At 43.5% G+C, this 18,041-nt stretch overlaps 1 protein-coding gene across 2 annotated transcripts in view; it reads right to left on the reverse strand.

Moving 5' to 3' along the window:
* Positions 1 to 18,041, reverse strand: part of LOC142293815 (disintegrin and metalloproteinase domain-containing protein 10-like) — a 405,039-nt gene that overhangs the window by 17,525 nt on the left and 369,473 nt on the right. For both annotated transcript variants that reach the window (XM_075337844.1, XM_075337843.1), the window contains exon 13: positions 9,580 to 9,679. In XM_075337844.1, the coding sequence (XP_075193959.1) occupies positions 9,580 to 9,679 (100 nt within the window). The remainder of the gene's footprint in view (positions 1 to 9,579; positions 9,680 to 18,041) is intronic.

Consider the following 18,041-nt stretch of genomic DNA (forward strand, 5'->3'; position numbering starts at 1 on the left):
TTTTTGATGATTTCATCATTGAAAAACAACGGTAATGTGGGTCAATCTGAAAGGTTAATAAATCTGAAACCTAAATATTTAAGAAAGGTAAAGTGAGGCTGTCTTTCATAGGAGAATATCTCGGTGTGCAGAATTATTAAACAACTAAATGAAAATGTTGCCATTTCAATTGTTATCTTTAAACTGTAAAGTGAGAATAATAACCAAACAAGTAAAATGTACTAAAATACATTTCAGATATTTGAAATATATATCAATGACCTATATAGCCACCCTTCTTTTCAATACAAAACAGTTATTAGTCTTCCATCCATGTAGTTTGTCAGTTTCTTCTTGTAGAAGATCAGCTTTTTGGGCAGCACTAACCACAGCCTCCTAGAAACTGATCAGAGAGGTGTATAGTTTTCCTTCACGATAAATCTCCAGTTTAAGAAAGGCCCACAAATTCTCAATAGGATTTAGGTCAGGTGAGGAAGTGGCAATGTCATTATTTTTAGATCTTTAAAGTTCATTTTCCTGCTCTCTCTTTGATCAGTTACAATCTGGCTTCCGACCCCATCATTCCACTGAAACTGCCCTGACCAAAGTCGCTAACGACCTACTATCCGCAAAAGCCAAGTGACACTACTCTGTCCTCCTCCTCCTGGACCTGTCCTCTGCCTTTGACACAGTAGACCACTCTCTTCTATTACAAATTCTCTCATCTCTGGGCATCACAGACTTGGCGCTATCTTGGATCTCCTCATACTTATCCAACCGAACTTTCACAGTCTCCCACTCTCACACCACTTCCTCATCTCACCCATATCTGTCGGGGTCCCCCAAGGTTCAGTTCTTGGACCCCTGCTGTTCTCCATTTACACCTTCAGCCTGGGACAGCTCAGAGTCCCATGGCTTTCAGTATCATCTCTATGCTGATGATACGCAGATCTACCTCTCTGGACCTGACATCACCTCCCTACTAACCAGAATCCCACAATGTCTGTCTGCTATTTCATCCTTTTTCTCTGCTCGATTCCTAAAACTGAACATGGACAAAACAGAATTCATTGTCTTTCCTCCTCCTCACTCAACTCCCCTATCTGACATATCCATCAATGTCAATGGCTGCTCACTTTCCCCAGTGCCATGCGCTCGCTGCCTGGGAGTAATCCTAGACTCTGATCTCTCTTTCAAGCCACACATCCAAACTTGGCGCAAGTCACGTAACCTAAGGGATTTACTCACTAGGAGCCACTATATTCCTCCTAGGAGTAAATTCATATTTGGCAGTCGTGGCCCCCCCTGGGGTTCCTTTCCATGTGGCTCGTGTTCTGCCTGCCAATTCATCCCCAAGCGATTTGATTTCACTAACTCCCGTGGTGACAAGCAGTTCCGCATAGTACATTTCATCAATTGTAACACGGAGGCAGTCGTCTACCATGCCACATGCCCGTGTGGGCTGATTTACATTGGCATGACTACACGCAGTCTGAGAGTTCGCTCACAGGAGCATGTCAGAGACATCCGAAATGCTGCCCAATCTCTTGAACCAGAAAAATTAAAAACCATTCCCAAACATTTTTTCTTCCACCACTCCAGTAACCCTCGTGGCCTATGTATACGTGGAATTGATCACGTGTATATGGGCACTAGGGGAGGTGACATGACAAAGAGACTCCTACAAAAAGAGACGAGGTGGATGGTCACCTTGGACACTGTCACCCCCTTGGGCTTGAACGAGGCGATTAGCTTCAAATCTTTTTTGTAATAAGTTGCGCGAATTTTAATTGGGCCCCTTGGCCATCCTTGTATGTTTTTTAACTTGATTTTAATTTATGTGGTTTATATTTCTAGGGATCCTCTATCCAGGTATATACTGATCGAATTGCTCCATGTCGTTGTGTGCGTCCCCTCAGACGACTGAATACATACTTGAGCGGATTGAAGCGACTTGGACCTCTGAAGATTGCCGTTGACATCTCTTAATCTATGTCTTATTTGCATATGTTTATGCTACATGTCCCAGGCCCCCCCCTGATTTCCCCCCTCCCCCCCCCCTCTTCCCTTCCCCCCCCCCCCTCTTCCCCCCCCCCCCCCTTTCCCTCCTCCTCATCCCATGTATGTTTTACCATCCTTCTTGCCCTGATGAGATGAATGTTAATTGTCATTGTCTAGTTATTATGAATTTTTATACTCTTTCTGGGCTAGGGAGAGACTGACTTCTTTAATTTCTGCCCCATTACCTTATCTAGGTTAATGTCTATTGCCCCTTAAACGGTCCCTCGTTTACACTCCTGGGATATGCGGGTGTCTGGGTTAACAGGCAGATTCTTGGATCCCGACTCCGGGATATACCATGATGTTTTTCACCTTTTGGCTGCTGGGGGATTTTTGATGCGATGTACGCATGCGCTTCTGTGCCTTCTGACATGGGGGATTCCGGCCTTAGAAATTCTGTGATGTAATTAATCTGTCATATGACACTCCTCTGTGTTTGCCTGGTTGGCTGTACCCAGGACTGACGCGACGCGCACATGCGCGATCAGCGTCTCCTGCGATAGGAGGATTTTCATGTTTATACTCCGTGACATTTATGTCCGGTTGTTCTTCCCCCTTCCTAACCGCTCCCACCCTACGTCATACCCAGGTGGATGTCATTCAGTGCACAGACGCGACGCGCGCATGCGCGATCAGCGTCTCCTGTGATAGGAGGATTCTTATGCTTGAACTCCGTGACACTTACGTCCGGTTGTCTCTCTTCCTCTTTAACCGCCCCCACCCCACGTCACACCCAGGTAGATGTTATTCAGTGCACAGACGCGACGCGCGCATGCGCTGCCTGTGCCTTCCGTGGTGGGGACTTCCGGGTACTCCTGTGACGAATGAAGGGATGACGCACGTCCTCCCTCTATTCTTCCACGTGGTGCCCGGCGGCCCCTGCCCTGGAAGGCGGGGCAACATGACGTGGAGCGCGCCGATTTGCCTGTGATCCCTGCTATTCATTATATAAACCCACATGCTATACACGATGGTCAGCCTCCTGACGAAGCCACGCCCGGTGAAACGCGCGTCGAGGCCCCGCCCACCACCACCAGCTTGCCTACCAAACAGCCCTAATATGTCTCAAGGTAAATATATTACCACCTTATGATATGACAGGCTCCTGATATTACTCTAAAGGGTGAGCTTCATATAGGGAATCCACCCTCTGATGTATTTGCTTCTCCCTGTTTTTTCTGGCTATTTTGCCTGTCATACACTGATTTACGTGTTTTGTGGCTGGCTTACCAACTGCTGGTGTAGTTTGTGCATCTTTTGTGTCTGGCATTTTAACACTCTCTTGCCTGTACCGTTTGTCCTTTTGTCACACTCACTTTATTATTAAAATCATTGTGTATTTCACTATATATTTGTCTCTGGTCTCTTCTATACCAGTGGTCTTCCTTTTTACCTCTTATATTGGTACAATTGATCACTGGGATCTTTTTAGGTTTTGCTTCCTTTTCACCTCCTGCCACCTCCAACTCAAAAATATTTCCCGGATCCGTACATTCCTTTCCCAAGAAGCTGCAAAAACACTAATACATGCCCTTATTACCTCCCGTCTGGATTATTGCAACTTCCTGCTCTGTGGCCTCCCTTCTAACAGTCTGGCACCCCTACAATCTATTTTAAACTATGCTGCCCGGCTAATCCACCTGTCCCCCCGCTACTCCCCGACCTCTCCGCTCTGACAATCCCTTCACTGGCTTCCCATTGCCCAACGACTCCAGTTCAAAACACTAACCATGACATACAAAGCCATCCACAACCTGTCTCCTCCCTACATCTATGACCTAGTCTCCCGGTACTTACCTACACGTAACCTCCGATCCTCACAAGATCTCCTTCTCTACTCCCCTCTCATCTCCTCTTCCCACCATCGCATCCAATATTTTGCCCGTGCCTCCCCCATACTCTGGAATGCTCTGCCACAACACATCAGACTCTCGCCTACCTTGCCAAGCTTCAAAAGGAACCTGAATACCCACCTCTTCCGACAAGCCTACAACCTGCCGTAACACTCAGTCTGATACAGCGCAGCACAATCAGCTCTACCTTAACCTACTGTATCCTCATCTATCCCTTGTAGACTGTGAGCCCTCACGGGCAGGGACCTCTCTCCTCCTGTACCTGTCTGTGTCTTGTACGGTTTATGATTATTGTACTTGTCCCTATTATATATACCCCTTTCACATGTAAAGCGCCATGGAATTGATGGCGCTATAATAATAAATAATAATAATTTTAGAGTTTATTTTAAATCAACAGATCTTTAAGTAATAATAATTTTCACAATTGGATGTATATAACTTTTTCCTGTGCTGAGATAATCTTATACATGTGCCCCTGCTATGTGCTGTATAATGGCCGTGTCTGACTGTACCCATTTTCCCTATTGTAGGGTGAAACGTTGCTGTCTATGGTTTGGATGTAATAAAAATCTTTTCTTTTGAAGATTAACCCCTGTCTTTCTAATTATTATATGTACAAGGATATGGTCTGATCATACCACATCTTCTGTGCTGAGATAATCTTTTATATGTGCCTATGCTATGTACTGTGCAATGGCCGTGTCTGACTGTACAGGGACATGGTTTGATCATATCACATCTCCTGTGCTGAGAATCTTATATAGGTGCCCCTGCCATGTACTATGTAATGGCCGTGTGACTGTACAGAGATCTGGTCTCATCATACCATATCTCCCGTGCTGAGATAATGTTATATATGTGCCCCCGCTATGTACTGTGTAATGGCCGTGTCTGACCATACAGAGACAGGTCTGATCATACCACATCTCCTGTGTTGAGATAATCTATTATTATTTATTATTATAGCACCAAAAATTCCATGACGCTTTACATGTGAAAGGGGGATACGTAATAGGGACAAGTCCAATAATCATAAACAATACAAGACACAGACAGGTACAGGAGGATAGAGGTCCCTGCCGGCGAAGGCTCACAGTCTACAAGGGATAGGTGAGGATACCGTAGGTTAGGGTTGCGCTGTATGAGACTGAGGGTTACGGCAGGTTGTAGGCTTGTTGGAAGAGGTTGGTCTTCAGGTTCCTTTTGAAGCTTGTCAAGGTAGGCGAGAGTCTGATATGCTGAGGCAGAGCATTCCAGAGTATGTGGGAGGCACGGGAGAAATCTTGGATGCGATGGTGGGAAGAGGAGAAGAGAGGGGAGTAGAGAAGGAGATCTTGTGAGGATCGAAGGTTACATGCAGGTAAGTACCGGGAGACTAGGTCAGAAATGTAGGGAGGAGACAGGTTGTGGATGGCTTCCCCTGCCCAGGAGCTGTGGTGTAACCAGACCATGTCCCTGTACAGTCAGACGCAGCCATTACACAGTACATAGCAGGGACACATACAGCCCCTGACAGAAGTTCTGTCGCTTATCCATGTTATGTAAATGAAAGCTTATAACCTGACTTTAAATTCATCCATTGGTTTCATAAATTACTCTTTTGAAAGCTGAAACCCTCCCAAATTTGGTTTAGGTTATGAAAATAAAGTTGCTGCAAAGCTGAAATATTGATCATTTAATGAACACAGGAAAGTCAGATTTTGGCAAGACAAAAGTTTTGCCACCTTGTCATATAATGCACCCAATCCTAGTTTACATCCTCCCCTGTGCTCCCTAAATGATCGGTTAATTAGTGGGTGTGTATAAAAAGAAACCTAGCACCCAAAACCTTCAGTTGAACTGAAACTTGACCTCTGACAACATGCCAAAAATCCACCCTGCGACCAAAGCCTTGATTATCAAGAGGCTGAAGACCAGATCCACTGCAGAGGTGGTTAGCACCTTTAATGTGTCTCAGCATCAAGTACAAAGAATTAAAAAAAGATTTGAAGAGACTGGAGATGTTTTTGACAAGCCCAGGTCCGGCAGACCCCGCAAGCTCAGGAGGAACATTTGTTGGTTAGAAAATCCAAAGCCAGCCCCTCTTCCACTGCAGCAGAACTCCAAAAGGCCTGGTCACCTCAAGTCCCTGTGTCAACTAGAACAGTTTGTAGGATCTGTCTCAAAATAGCCTCCATAGTCGAATCAGTGCCCAATAGCCAGCACTAAACAAAAGGCAACTAAAAAAACGTGTAGCATTTGCTAAGTCCAACAGCCTGCTAAACAGATGGACGCTGAAAAAGTGGCAGAAGGTGGATTTCTCTGATGAATCTTCAGTTGGATTATACCACAGCCGCTGTAAATACTGCAGGAGACCTACTGGAGCCCGATTGGATCCAGAAAACAGTTACGTTTGGTGGTGGAAAGATCATGGTCTGGGGTTACATTCAGTATGGAGGTGTGCAAAACATTTACAAGGTGGAATGCAATCTCAATAGCCTAAAATATCAAGAAGTATTAGCTACCTCTTACATTCCCAATCATAAAAGGGGTCAAATTCTGCATCAGGATGGTGCTCCATCTCATACATCCATCTCTACAACAAAATTCCTCCTGGCAAAGAAGATCAAGGTGCTCAAGGGCTGGCCAGCCTACTCACCAGACATGAACATTATTGAGCACGTTTGGGGTAGGATGAAAGAGGAAGGTTGGAAGACAAAACCAAGGAATCTAGATGAACTCTGGGAGGCATGCAAGACTGTATTCTTTGCTATTCCTGATGACTTCATCAATAAATTGTATGAATCATTGTTGAACCGCATGGATGCAGTCCTTCAAGCTCATGGAAGTCACACAAAATATTAAATATGGCTCTAATAGCACCACAACTTCATTCACCAATGTTAAGCAACATATCTTTGTATTAGAAGTTAATTATTTGTTTGCATTTCACATTACCTTCTGTGGGCGACAAAACTTTTGTCTTGCCAAAATCTGACCTTTCTGTGTTCATTAAATGATCAATATTTCAGCTTTGCAGCAACTTTATTTTCATAACCTAAACCAAATTTGGGAGGGTTTCAGCTTTCAAAAGAGTAATTTATGAAACTAATGGATGAATTTAAAGTCAGGTTCTAAGCTTATATTTACATAACATGGATAAGCGACAGAACTGTTGTCAGGGACTGTATATAAGATTATTTCCGCATAGGAACATTTTATATAACATCCAATTGTGGAAATTGTTATTATTCCAAGATCTATTGATTAAAATTAACTTTATTCGTGGTGCAACCCCTTTAAGGCATTTATTGACTAGCCAACATTGGAGACGTCATAAAATCATGGTTTTCTTGAAGGATGCAGACATTTTGCTGTACCTCTGCTTGACAAAAATGTTTTCTAAAATCTCGCAGTAGGTTTGAGAATTTATTTTGAGTCCATCTTCAACCCAAAAAGGTTCATCTAGGTTATCTTTATTAATACCAGCTCATAGCAGTACTCCACCTCCAACTTGCTGGTGTGAGTTAAAATGGCCATCTGATCCAGCCACGGGTCATTCTCATCATATCGGTCCATAAAATATTTGAAAAATCTGTCCCAGTCTTGACGTTTCGATTTCTGTGTCTTGTGTAGTGGTAGTTGGGCTTCCTTACCTTGGCCATATCTTTGAGCATTGAACACCTGGTACTTCTGGGCACTCCATGGAGGTTGCAGCTCTGGAATAGGACAGCACTGGAGGATAATGGTTTCCTGGTCGTTTCACGTTTGATTCTTCTCAAATCTATGGCTTTGTTTTTTGCAAACCTGTTGATTATTTGTTACAAAACATTTGATGGTTCTGTGATGACACCCCAATGTCTTAGCAATTTGAAGAGAGATGCATCCTTCTGTAAAACATTTAATGTTTTCTTAGTCAGTTAACTCTTTTTTGGCTTTTTTTCCCCTGAGTTAACCATGTTGCCTAATAATTCTGCACACCCTGATAAAAGGTGCTGATATCCTTAGGACAAATCCTCTCTCATTACACAAATTAACAACACCTGATATGCTTTATTCATTAAGCATTCACGTTTACACAGCTAAGAGTTGCAAAATCTGCATAGAAATGATTGATGACACATGATCAAAATACTCACTTGTCTAAAGCGGGCTTTACACACTGCGATATCGGTACCGATATCGCTAGTGTGGGTACCCGCCTCCATCTGTTGTGCAACACGGGCAAATCGCTGCCCGTGGCGCACAACATCGCCCAGAGCAGTCACACATACTTACCTGTCTAACGACGTCGCTGTGACCGGTGAACCGCCTCCTTTCTAAGGGGGTGGTCCGTGCGGCGTCACAGCGACGTCACAGCAGCGTCACTGAACCGCCGCCCAATAGCAGCAGAGGGGCGGAGATGAGCGGGACGTAACATCCCGCCCACCTCCTTCCTTCCGCATTGTGGCCGGGAGACAGGTAGGGGAGCTTCCTCGTTCCTGCGGCGTCATACGGAGCGATGTGTGCTGCCGCAGGAACGAGGAACAACTTCGTTACTGCTGCAGTAACAATTTTTGAGAATGGACCCCCATGTCACCGATGAGCAATTTTGCACGTTTTTGCAACGATGCAAAAATCGCTCATCGGTGTCACACGCAACGGCATCGCTAATGCGGCCGGATGTGCGTCACCAATTCCGTGACCCCAACGAGTTCGCATTAGCGATGTCATAGCGTGTAAAGCCCCCTTAATACTTGTACAGAGAGTGTATCTAATGAACGACAAAGCACTTAACCTCAGTTTCTAAAGCTGGGGTCACACATAACGACGACGACAACGACGTCGCTGCAACGTCACCATATTCTGTGACGTAGCAGCGACCATAGATGATCGTTAGTAAGCTGTCAAACATGTTAGAAAAAGCAGCGACGGAGCAGCGATCATAGCGACGTCGACGGTCGTTGTGTGGTTTCAGACGTAGCGTAGCGTCGCTGCTGCGGTGTCAAACACAAGGATTATCAGCTTATCAGCATGGCGCAGCGGGATAGCAGCGATCAAAAAATGACTTCGAGCATTCAGGAGCGAGCAACGATTTCGCAGCAGGGGTCTGATCGTTGTTATGTGTCACACACAGCGACGTCGCTGTTGAGGTCGCTGCAACGTCACAGAATATGGTGACGTTGCAGCGACGTCGTTGTCGTTGTGTGTGACACCAGCTTAAAACAGTTATAATATTTTTGGAAAACATTGTAGTTTTGCATAATTCCTTTGATAAGATAAGCTTTATTCAGCTGTGAAACATTTTACCATAGGTCATAGGGTCCATAGCAGCCATATGACCTGTATACAGACTCACTCAGGTTGCTATTGCCTATACACTTTTCATAAGCCAGAAAACATCTCATCTTTCATCATCTCCTGGAGAGGCAAGAAAATTAGAGAGTGAAAGGTGAAAATCACCCAATCACGTATTTTTGCCCATTCATTCCAAAAGTGTAATTCTTAGCACCCAGTAAAACACTAAAACGTCTGACAAATAACTATGCTATTATGTTCAATACTAAAATACAAAAAGGTCTAAATGTTTAAAACTAATAATTATTATTTTAATCCTATTGACAAAAGAAAAAAAAAAAAAATCACATTTTTGCAAAGATTCCAAAATTTGATACACTTTATAGTAGCCCATTCATATCGATTCTTGCAATATGTTTGTTCCTACCTGGTCTTTGACAGCACAGATGGCATTTTCTATACAGGGATTGGGTATCACAATCACATTGCTCTAAACCATATTTCATGCACACTGATTGGCGGCACATCTGAAAAGAAAAATCAAGATGTGTTATACTGCAAAACACAGTTCTGGCTTCTTGATTCCTAATTTCATTCAAAAACATTTCTTTGTTGTAGTATACACACGTGGTCAAAATTGTTGGTACCCCTCGTTTAATAAAAAAAAAAAAAACCACAATGGTCACAGAAATAACTTAAATCTGGCAAAAGTAATAAATAAAAAAAATCGATGAAAATGAACAAATGAAAGTCAGACGTTGCTGCTTTTCTGCTTACACAGAATTGTTTAAAAAAATAAAAACTCATGAAACAGGCCTGGACAGAAATGATGGCACCCTCCTCCTTAAAGGGAAGGTATCGTCAAAAAAAATAAATAAATAAATTTCGGACTTCCTGTTCCTGCGCTGAGATGTGAGGAGGGAGAAGGAGCAGCTCCATACAGCCCCTGCAATATACAGGGATCTGCAGAAGCAAACAGCACCCCAGACCAACATAGAGAGGCTGCACTGAATTACCAGCTGTCAGTGCATGGATCGTTATCTCCTCAGAAGTGGAGGAACACCATTCAAGCCCAGAGCAGAGCAGAGGGAGGAGGGGGTGAGTGGATATAACATGGCACCGACAGTGAGGAGGAAGGCGGGGGAGGAGGGAGAGGAACAACAATGTGCAGGAGGCTAAGATAACAGAAGTATTCAGAGTATGCAGAGTGGTACAGAGACATTGGGCTTGGGGGAAAGATATGAGATTGATTACAAAAGGCTAGCAAAAGAAGTGGCAGATCATCTGACAGCAGAAATCAGAGAGGCAATTGCAGCCTCAGTGAAGAAGGCTTTGGCTGTGAAGCAGGAGGATGTGGAGCACCATAATATGAGACTGACAGAGGTAGAGCAAAGAGTTTCTGATGCTGAAGAGAATCTGACAAGATTGGAGGGCAGATATAAGGAGCTAAACACTAATGCTCAGCTTATGAAGGATAAAATAGAAGATCTGGAAAACAGATCTAGAAGGAATAATTTAAGGCTGGTGGGTCTGCCTGAGACAGTGACAACAATATATTTGTACTCAATCTGTGAAAAAGAATTACCCCAGGCTTTAGGCTTACCACATAGCTGCCGTGTAGAAAGAGCGCACAGAGTGGGACCCATAAGGGAGCAAAGAGATGGCCACAGTAACAATGATAATACCTCCAGGCAAGGTGAAATGTCCAGAGCAAGACAGGTTATTATAAAATACCTGGAATACAAAGATAAAGAAGAAAAATTCTACGGGCCTTCAGGAATAGGAAACAGGCACTATGTATTCAGGGACACAAGATTCTATTATTTGGCGACTATTCGGCAGAAGTCACACGAAAAAGAAAAGCATTTAGCCAGATCTGCACTGCCCTCTATCACAAAAACATTAAGTTTCAGCTTTTATACCCAGCAATACTAAGAGTAAAAGGAGCAGATGGGGTCACAAAGACTTTTTGGGATCCTTCAGAGGCGGAGTGAGAGATACTACAGGAGGGGAGAACACGGCGACAGGAAAGGAATGGAAAAGAAGGGACTTTCACTGATCCAAAACATGCAGATCCTGCAAACATAACATCTGCAGTTAGATCCGACAATGAGCCAGAGTGGAGTCATCCGAGATCCAGACCAGCCAGTCCAAAGAAAAAGCGACAGATGGCGACTTCAGCTGGGAAAAGAAGAGGAAGAGGCAGCAGCTCATGAACAAGCAGGCAAGACAAGGACTTAATTTGGGACTGCTGAATGGAGCCGTATGGTGACAAATGTGCCTTAACTCTCTAAAGTCTCACCTACCTCCTTCTCTCTTTCTTCTCCTCTCTTTCTTTCGCTCCCTTTTTCTCTCTCGCTTTTTCATGCTTATCACTTTTTCCCTTTTATCATCTACTAATGCTTTTTTTTTTTTCTCTCTCTCTCTTTTTCTTCACTTAATGACGGTTTTAGGAGCTTGATAAATTTATAAAGGCTGTTTAGGGACAAGGAGTTAATAGCCAATAGAGGGGGAGAGGTGACTTAGTGGGGTGGCTTCATGGAGAGCTTGACTTGAAGCAGGGGTTTGAAAGGAGTCTCAATCATCTCAGAAAAAATGGAAGACGTTAATTGTATTTGTAAAGTTGGGGATGGGAGGGGTTATATACAGTTGGGGGAGGGGAAGAGAGTTGGGGAATCCATGCGACACGGCCTGAAAAAGGAACTGTTGATTTTGGGAATTATGGTTAAGCTCATTACGTGGAATGTTAAGGGACTCAGATCACCGCACAAACGAAATATGATACTACGTCATCTCAAGAAGCTTAAGGTTGATATTGCTTTATTACAGGAGACGCACTTGAAAAAGGATGAGTTCTTCCGTATGAACAAGATGTGGGTGGGAAGGGTATATGGGTCGCCCTCAAAAGGTAGGAAAGCAGGGGGTTCTTATTTTGATCAATAAAAACTTTGCACACGAGGGGGAAACACAAGATTCAGATGAAGAAGGAAGATACATACATATAAAGATTTCAGGTACTCAAGGCACTTTTAGTATCCACAATATACAGTTAGGTCCAGAAATATTTGGACAGTGACACAAGTTTTGTTATTTTAGCTGTTTACAAAAACATGTTCAGAAATACAATTATATATATAATATGGGCTGAAAGTGCACACTCCCAGCTGCAATATGAGAGTTTTCACATCCAAATCGGAGAAACGGTTTAGGAATCATAGCTCTGTAATGCATAGCCTCCTCTTTTTAAAGGGACCAAAAGTAATTGGACAAGGGACTCTAAGGGCTGCAATTAACTCTGAAGGCGTCTCCCTCGTTAACCTGTAATCAATGAAGTAGTTAAAAGATCTGGGGTTGATTACAGGTGTGTGGTTTTGCATTTGGAAGCTGTTGCTGTGACCAGACAACATGCGGTCTAAGGAACTCTCAAATGAGGTGAAGCAGAACATCCTGATGCTGAAAAAAAAGAAAAAATCCATCAGAGAGATAGCAGACATGCTTGGAGTAGCAAAATCAACAGTCGGGTACATTCTGAGAAAAAAGGAATTGACTGGTGAGCTTGGGCACTCAAAAAGGCCTGGGCGTCCACGGATGACAACAGTGGTGGATGATCGCCGCATACTTTCACAACATCAACTGAAGTCCAGAACACTCTCAGTGAAGTAGGTGTATCTGTCTCTAAGTCAACAGTAAAGAGAAGACTCCATGAAAGTAAATACAAAGGGTTCACATCTAGATGCAAACCATTCATCAATTCCAAAAATAGACAGGCCAGAGTTATATTTGCTGAAAAACACCTCATGAAGCCAGCTCAGTTCTGGAAAAGTATTCTATGGACAGATGAGACAAAAATCAACCTGTACCAGAATGATGGGGAGAAAAAAGTTTGGAGAAGAAAGGGAACGGCACATGATCCAAGGCACACCACATCTCTGTAAAACATGGTGGAGGCAACGTGATGGCATGGGCATGCATGGCTTTCAATGGCACTGGGTCACTTGTGTTTATTGATGGCATAACAGCAGACAAGAGTAGCCGGATGAATTCTGAAGTGTACCGGCATATACTTTCAGCCCAGATTCAGCCAAATGCCGCAAAGTTGATCGGACGGCGCTTCATAGTACAGATGGACAATGACCCCAAGCATACAGCTATAGCTACCCAGGAGTTCATGAGTGCAAAAAAGTGGAACATTCTGCAATGGCCAAGTCAATCACCAGATCTTAACCCAATTGAGCATGCATTTCACTTGCTCAAATCCAGACTTAAGACGGAAAGACCCACAAACAAGCAAGACCTGAAGGCTGCAGCTGTAAAGGCCTGGCAAAGCATTAAGAAGGAGGAAACCCAGCGTTTGGTGATGTCCATGGGTTCCAGACTTAAGGCAGTGATTGCCTCCAAAGGATTCACAACAAAATATTGAAAATAAAAATATTTTGTTTGGGTTTGGTTTATTTGTCCAATTACTTTTGACCTCCTAAAATGTGGAGTGTTTGTAAAGAAATGTGTACAATTCCTACAATTTCTATCAGATATTTTTGTTCAAACCTTCAAATTAAACGTTACAATCTGCACTTGAATTCTGTTGTAGAGGTTTCATTTTAAATCCAATGTGGTGGCATGCAGAGCCCAACTCGCGAAAATTGTGTCACTGTCCAAATATTTCTGGACCTAACTGTATATGCACCCAATACGGAACAAAGGTTTTTTTTTTTTTAAAATATAGCTAATAAGATTTTGCTGGATGGGGATATATGTAAATTGGTGGGGGGAGACTTCAATACAGTGGTTTCTCAGGAAAAAGACAGGAGGAGTCAGGGGAAGCAGGGGAGGAACACGGAGGGGTCGCTGAGAGCATTGTTAAATACAACTACACTACAGGATTGCTGGAGATTATATCACCCGCAAGAGAGAATTTACACACTATTCCCACCCACACGACTCTTGGTCAAGGATTGACCTTTGGCTGACAAGTGAGAATTTATTGCAGAGGGTAGAAGAGATAGTTATAGAGACTATGGTAATATCAGATCATAGCCCAGTGGTAGTCAGTATAGCTGACAAAGTTCAGAGAGGACAGGATTATATATGGTGCTTCCCCTCATTCTTGACTTTGGACGAGAACTTCCATAGAATACTGAGAGAATGGTGGGTGGATTATACATTGACGAATCAGGAGCACAGTGGGGAAACATTATTGTATTGGGAGACGGCTAAGGCAGTTTTGAGAGGAAAAGTGATAGGATATACGACAAAGGCGAAACGACAGGCACAAGTAAAGTTTCAGGAGGCTAGCCGGGCAGTCAGGGAAGCATATACTGACTTCTTAGAAAAACCATCAAGGGTGACAAAAGCAAAGTGGGTGGAGGCGAAGGGCAATTTTGAGAACTGGGTAGACAGGAAAGAAGGTATGTACAGGACACAACAAGAGGCAGAGTTGAATCATTTCGGGAACAAGGCAGGGAAGTTATTGGCAAATCTGGCAAGGGGACGACGACCGATGACACATATTATGACACTGAGAAACGCTGTGGGGAGTAAAACGACAGATACCAAAGAGATAAACAACATTCTTGGTGACTTCTATGCAGGTTTATATAAAGAGGAGGGGTTAGATAATAGGAGAGAAGGAAATGAGTGGTTAAAAGGAACAAAAATGCCTACGCTCATGGAGCAAAATTTACAGGCTCTGAATAAAGATGTGACAGAGGAGGAGGTGCTACAGGTTATAGGAGAGTTAAAAACGACAAAGGCCCCGGGACCAGATGGCTTTAGTGGCAGTTTTTTCAAAATTATGAGGGATCAAATTTCACCTATACTGACAGTTATTTAATAAGATAATGGACGGGGAAAGAATATCGGGTACACTTAATACAGCCTATATAAAGCTCATTCCTAAAGGAGGAAAGAATTTAGAAGACCCATCTAGTTATAGGCCCATCTCGCTGATTAATCAAGACCTAAAAATGTTAGCGAAGTTGATGGCAAATAGGTTAGCGGCAGTATTGCCAGAGATTATAGATCTCCCCCAGGCTGGCTTTGTTAAAGGACGTTCAGTGGTGACAAACATTAGGAAAGTAATGCTAGCAATTGATGTAGTAAAACAGAGGAGAGAAGGGGGGGAGGGGAATCCAGCCTTGATCACCTTGGACGCGGAGAAAGCCTTTGACAATATGAGGTGGTCATGGTTGGAACAGGTGTTAGATCACCTGGGCTTACACAGAGCTTTTAGGAATTTTGTGAAGGTCCTGTATGCAAATCCTCAGGCAAGAGTGAGTACCCCGGGATTTCTGTCAAAAACATTTCCTTTGATGAAGGGAACCAGGCAAGGATGCCCGATGTCACCACTATTGTTTAACTTGGCTATTGAACCACTGGCTAGACGTTTGAATGAGGGGGGGTGGTTTGAAGGGATCAAGGTAGGGAGGAAGTCATTGCACTCAGCCTTGTTTGCTGATGATATAATCCTGTTCATGAGCAAACCTAAAACGCAATTGAGTAGAGTCATAGAACAAATTGAGGAGTTTGGGAGGTTAGCAGGGTTTAGACTTAACTAAAACAAATGTGAAATTCTCTTCTTGGACGAAAAGAGAGCGGAAGGGGAGAGGGGTGCATTATGTGACATTCCAATAGCTAGAAATACAATTAAATACTTGGGAGTACAGGTTGGGAGGGATACTAAGACCATATATTCATTAAATTATTCCCCTTTGATCGAGAAAATTGAACGTGAACTGCAAGGTTGGGCAAATTTGCCGTTGACTCTTCTGGGAATAAATCATCTAATAAAAATGATGAGCTTTTCCAAGCTTCTCTATCCAATGCAGACAATCCCATTGCTTCTTAAACACTCGGATGTGAACAGATTGACAAAAGTGTTCTCACATTTTTTGTGGAAGGGATATAGGCCGAGGATTAGTGCCAAAAAGCTAATGTTATCAACGGAAAATGGAGGGATAAAGGTCCAGTCACACTAAGCAACTTACCAGCGATCCCAACAACGATAGGGATCGCTGGTAAGTTGCTAGGAGGTTGCTGGTGAGCTGTCACACTGCGACGCTCCAGCGATCCCACCAGCAACCTGACCTGGCAGGGATCGCTGGAGCGTGGCTACACGAGTTGCTGGTGAGCTCACCAGCAACCAGTGACCAGCCCCCAGTCTCCTAGTTACAGCACACATCAGGTTAATTAACCCGATGTGTGCTGCAGCTAAATGTGCACAGAGCAGGGAGCAGCGCACAATGCTTAGCGCTGGCTCCTTGCTCTCCTAGTTACAGCACACATCGGGTTAATTGCCTGATGTGTGCTGCAGCTAAATGTGCACAGAGCAGGGAGCAGCGCACACTGCTTAGTGCTGGCTCCTTGCTCTCCTAGTTACAGCACACATTGGGTTAATTACCTGATGTGTGCTGCAGCTACATGTGCACAGAGCTGGAGCCGGCAGCACAGGCAGTGAGAGCGGAGGAGGCTGGTATCAAAGGTAAATATCGGGTAACCAAGGACAGGGCTTCTTGGTTACCCGATGTTTACATTAGTTACCAGCCTCAGCAGAAGCTGGCTCCCTGCTCACTGCACATTAGTTGTTGCTGTCTCGCTGTCACACACAGCGATCTGTGCTTCACAGCAGGACAGCAACAACTAAAAAATGGCCCAGGACATTCAGCAACAACCAACGACCTCACAGCAGGGGCCAGGTTGTTGCTGGATGTCACACACAGCAACATCGCTAGCAACGTCACAAAAGTTGTTCGTTACCAGCGATGTTGCTAGCGATGTTGCTTAGTGTGACGGGGCCTTAAGACTACCTAACATCAGGGGGTACAATTTGGCCTGTATCTTAAGACATGTAGTTGATTGGATTAGACGAACAAGTAGGTATTCTGACTGGGATATAGAGGCTGTATTTTGTAAACCTTGGGACCTGAGTTCAATCCTACATACCTCCATTCCAAATTTGCCGCCCAACATTAAACACTCACTGATTTGTAGAGACACAGTGATGACTTGGAAGGCGGTTAGGAAAAAGTTCGGGTTAGCCTGGAACATCTCCAAATTCCTTAATATATGGGCTTGTCCTGACTTTCCACAGGGAAGGGAAAATTATCTCTTTAACCCTTTCACGACCGGCCGATTTTTCGCTTTCCGTTTTTTTTTTTCGCCATTCTTTTTCTGAGAGACGTAACTTTTTTATTTTTCAGTCAATATGGTCATGTGAGGGCTCATTTTTTGCGGAACGAGCTGTACTTTTAAATGAAACCATCAGTTTTACCATATTATGTACTAGAAAATGGAAAAAAAATTCCAAATGCTGAAAAATTGCAAAAAAAGTGCGATAGCACTATGGTTTTTGAGATATTTTATTCACTGTGTTCACTATATGGTAAAACTGATGTGTGGGTGTGATGCCTCAGGTCAGTGCGAGTTCGTAGACACCAAACATGTATAGGTTTACTTTTATATAAGGGGTTAAAAAAAAATCGGAAGTTTGTCCGAAAAAAGTGGCGCACATTTTACGCCATATTCCGTGACCCGTAGCGTTCTCATTTTTCGGGATCTTAGGCTCAATGACGGCTTATTTTTTCCGTCTCGAGCTGACGTTTTTAACGGTACCATTTTTGCGCAGATGCTACGTTTTGATCGCCTCTTATTGCATTTTGCGCAAAAGTTGTGGCGACAAAAAAAGTCGTTTTGGCGTTTGGAATTTTTTTGCCGCTACGCCGTTTACTGATCAGATTAATTGATTTTATATTTTGATAGATCGGGCGTTTCTGAACGCGGCGATACCAAATGTGTGTATATTTTTTATTTTTTTAACCCTTTAATTTTTAATGGGGCGAATGGGGGGTGATTTGAACTTTTAGGTTTTTTTGTTTTTTTTAAATTTTTTAAAAC

This window comes from Anomaloglossus baeobatrachus, chromosome 1, assembly GCF_048569485.1.
Source record: "Anomaloglossus baeobatrachus isolate aAnoBae1 chromosome 1, aAnoBae1.hap1, whole genome shotgun sequence".
NCBI lineage: Eukaryota > Metazoa > Chordata > Amphibia > Anura > Aromobatidae > Anomaloglossus > Anomaloglossus baeobatrachus.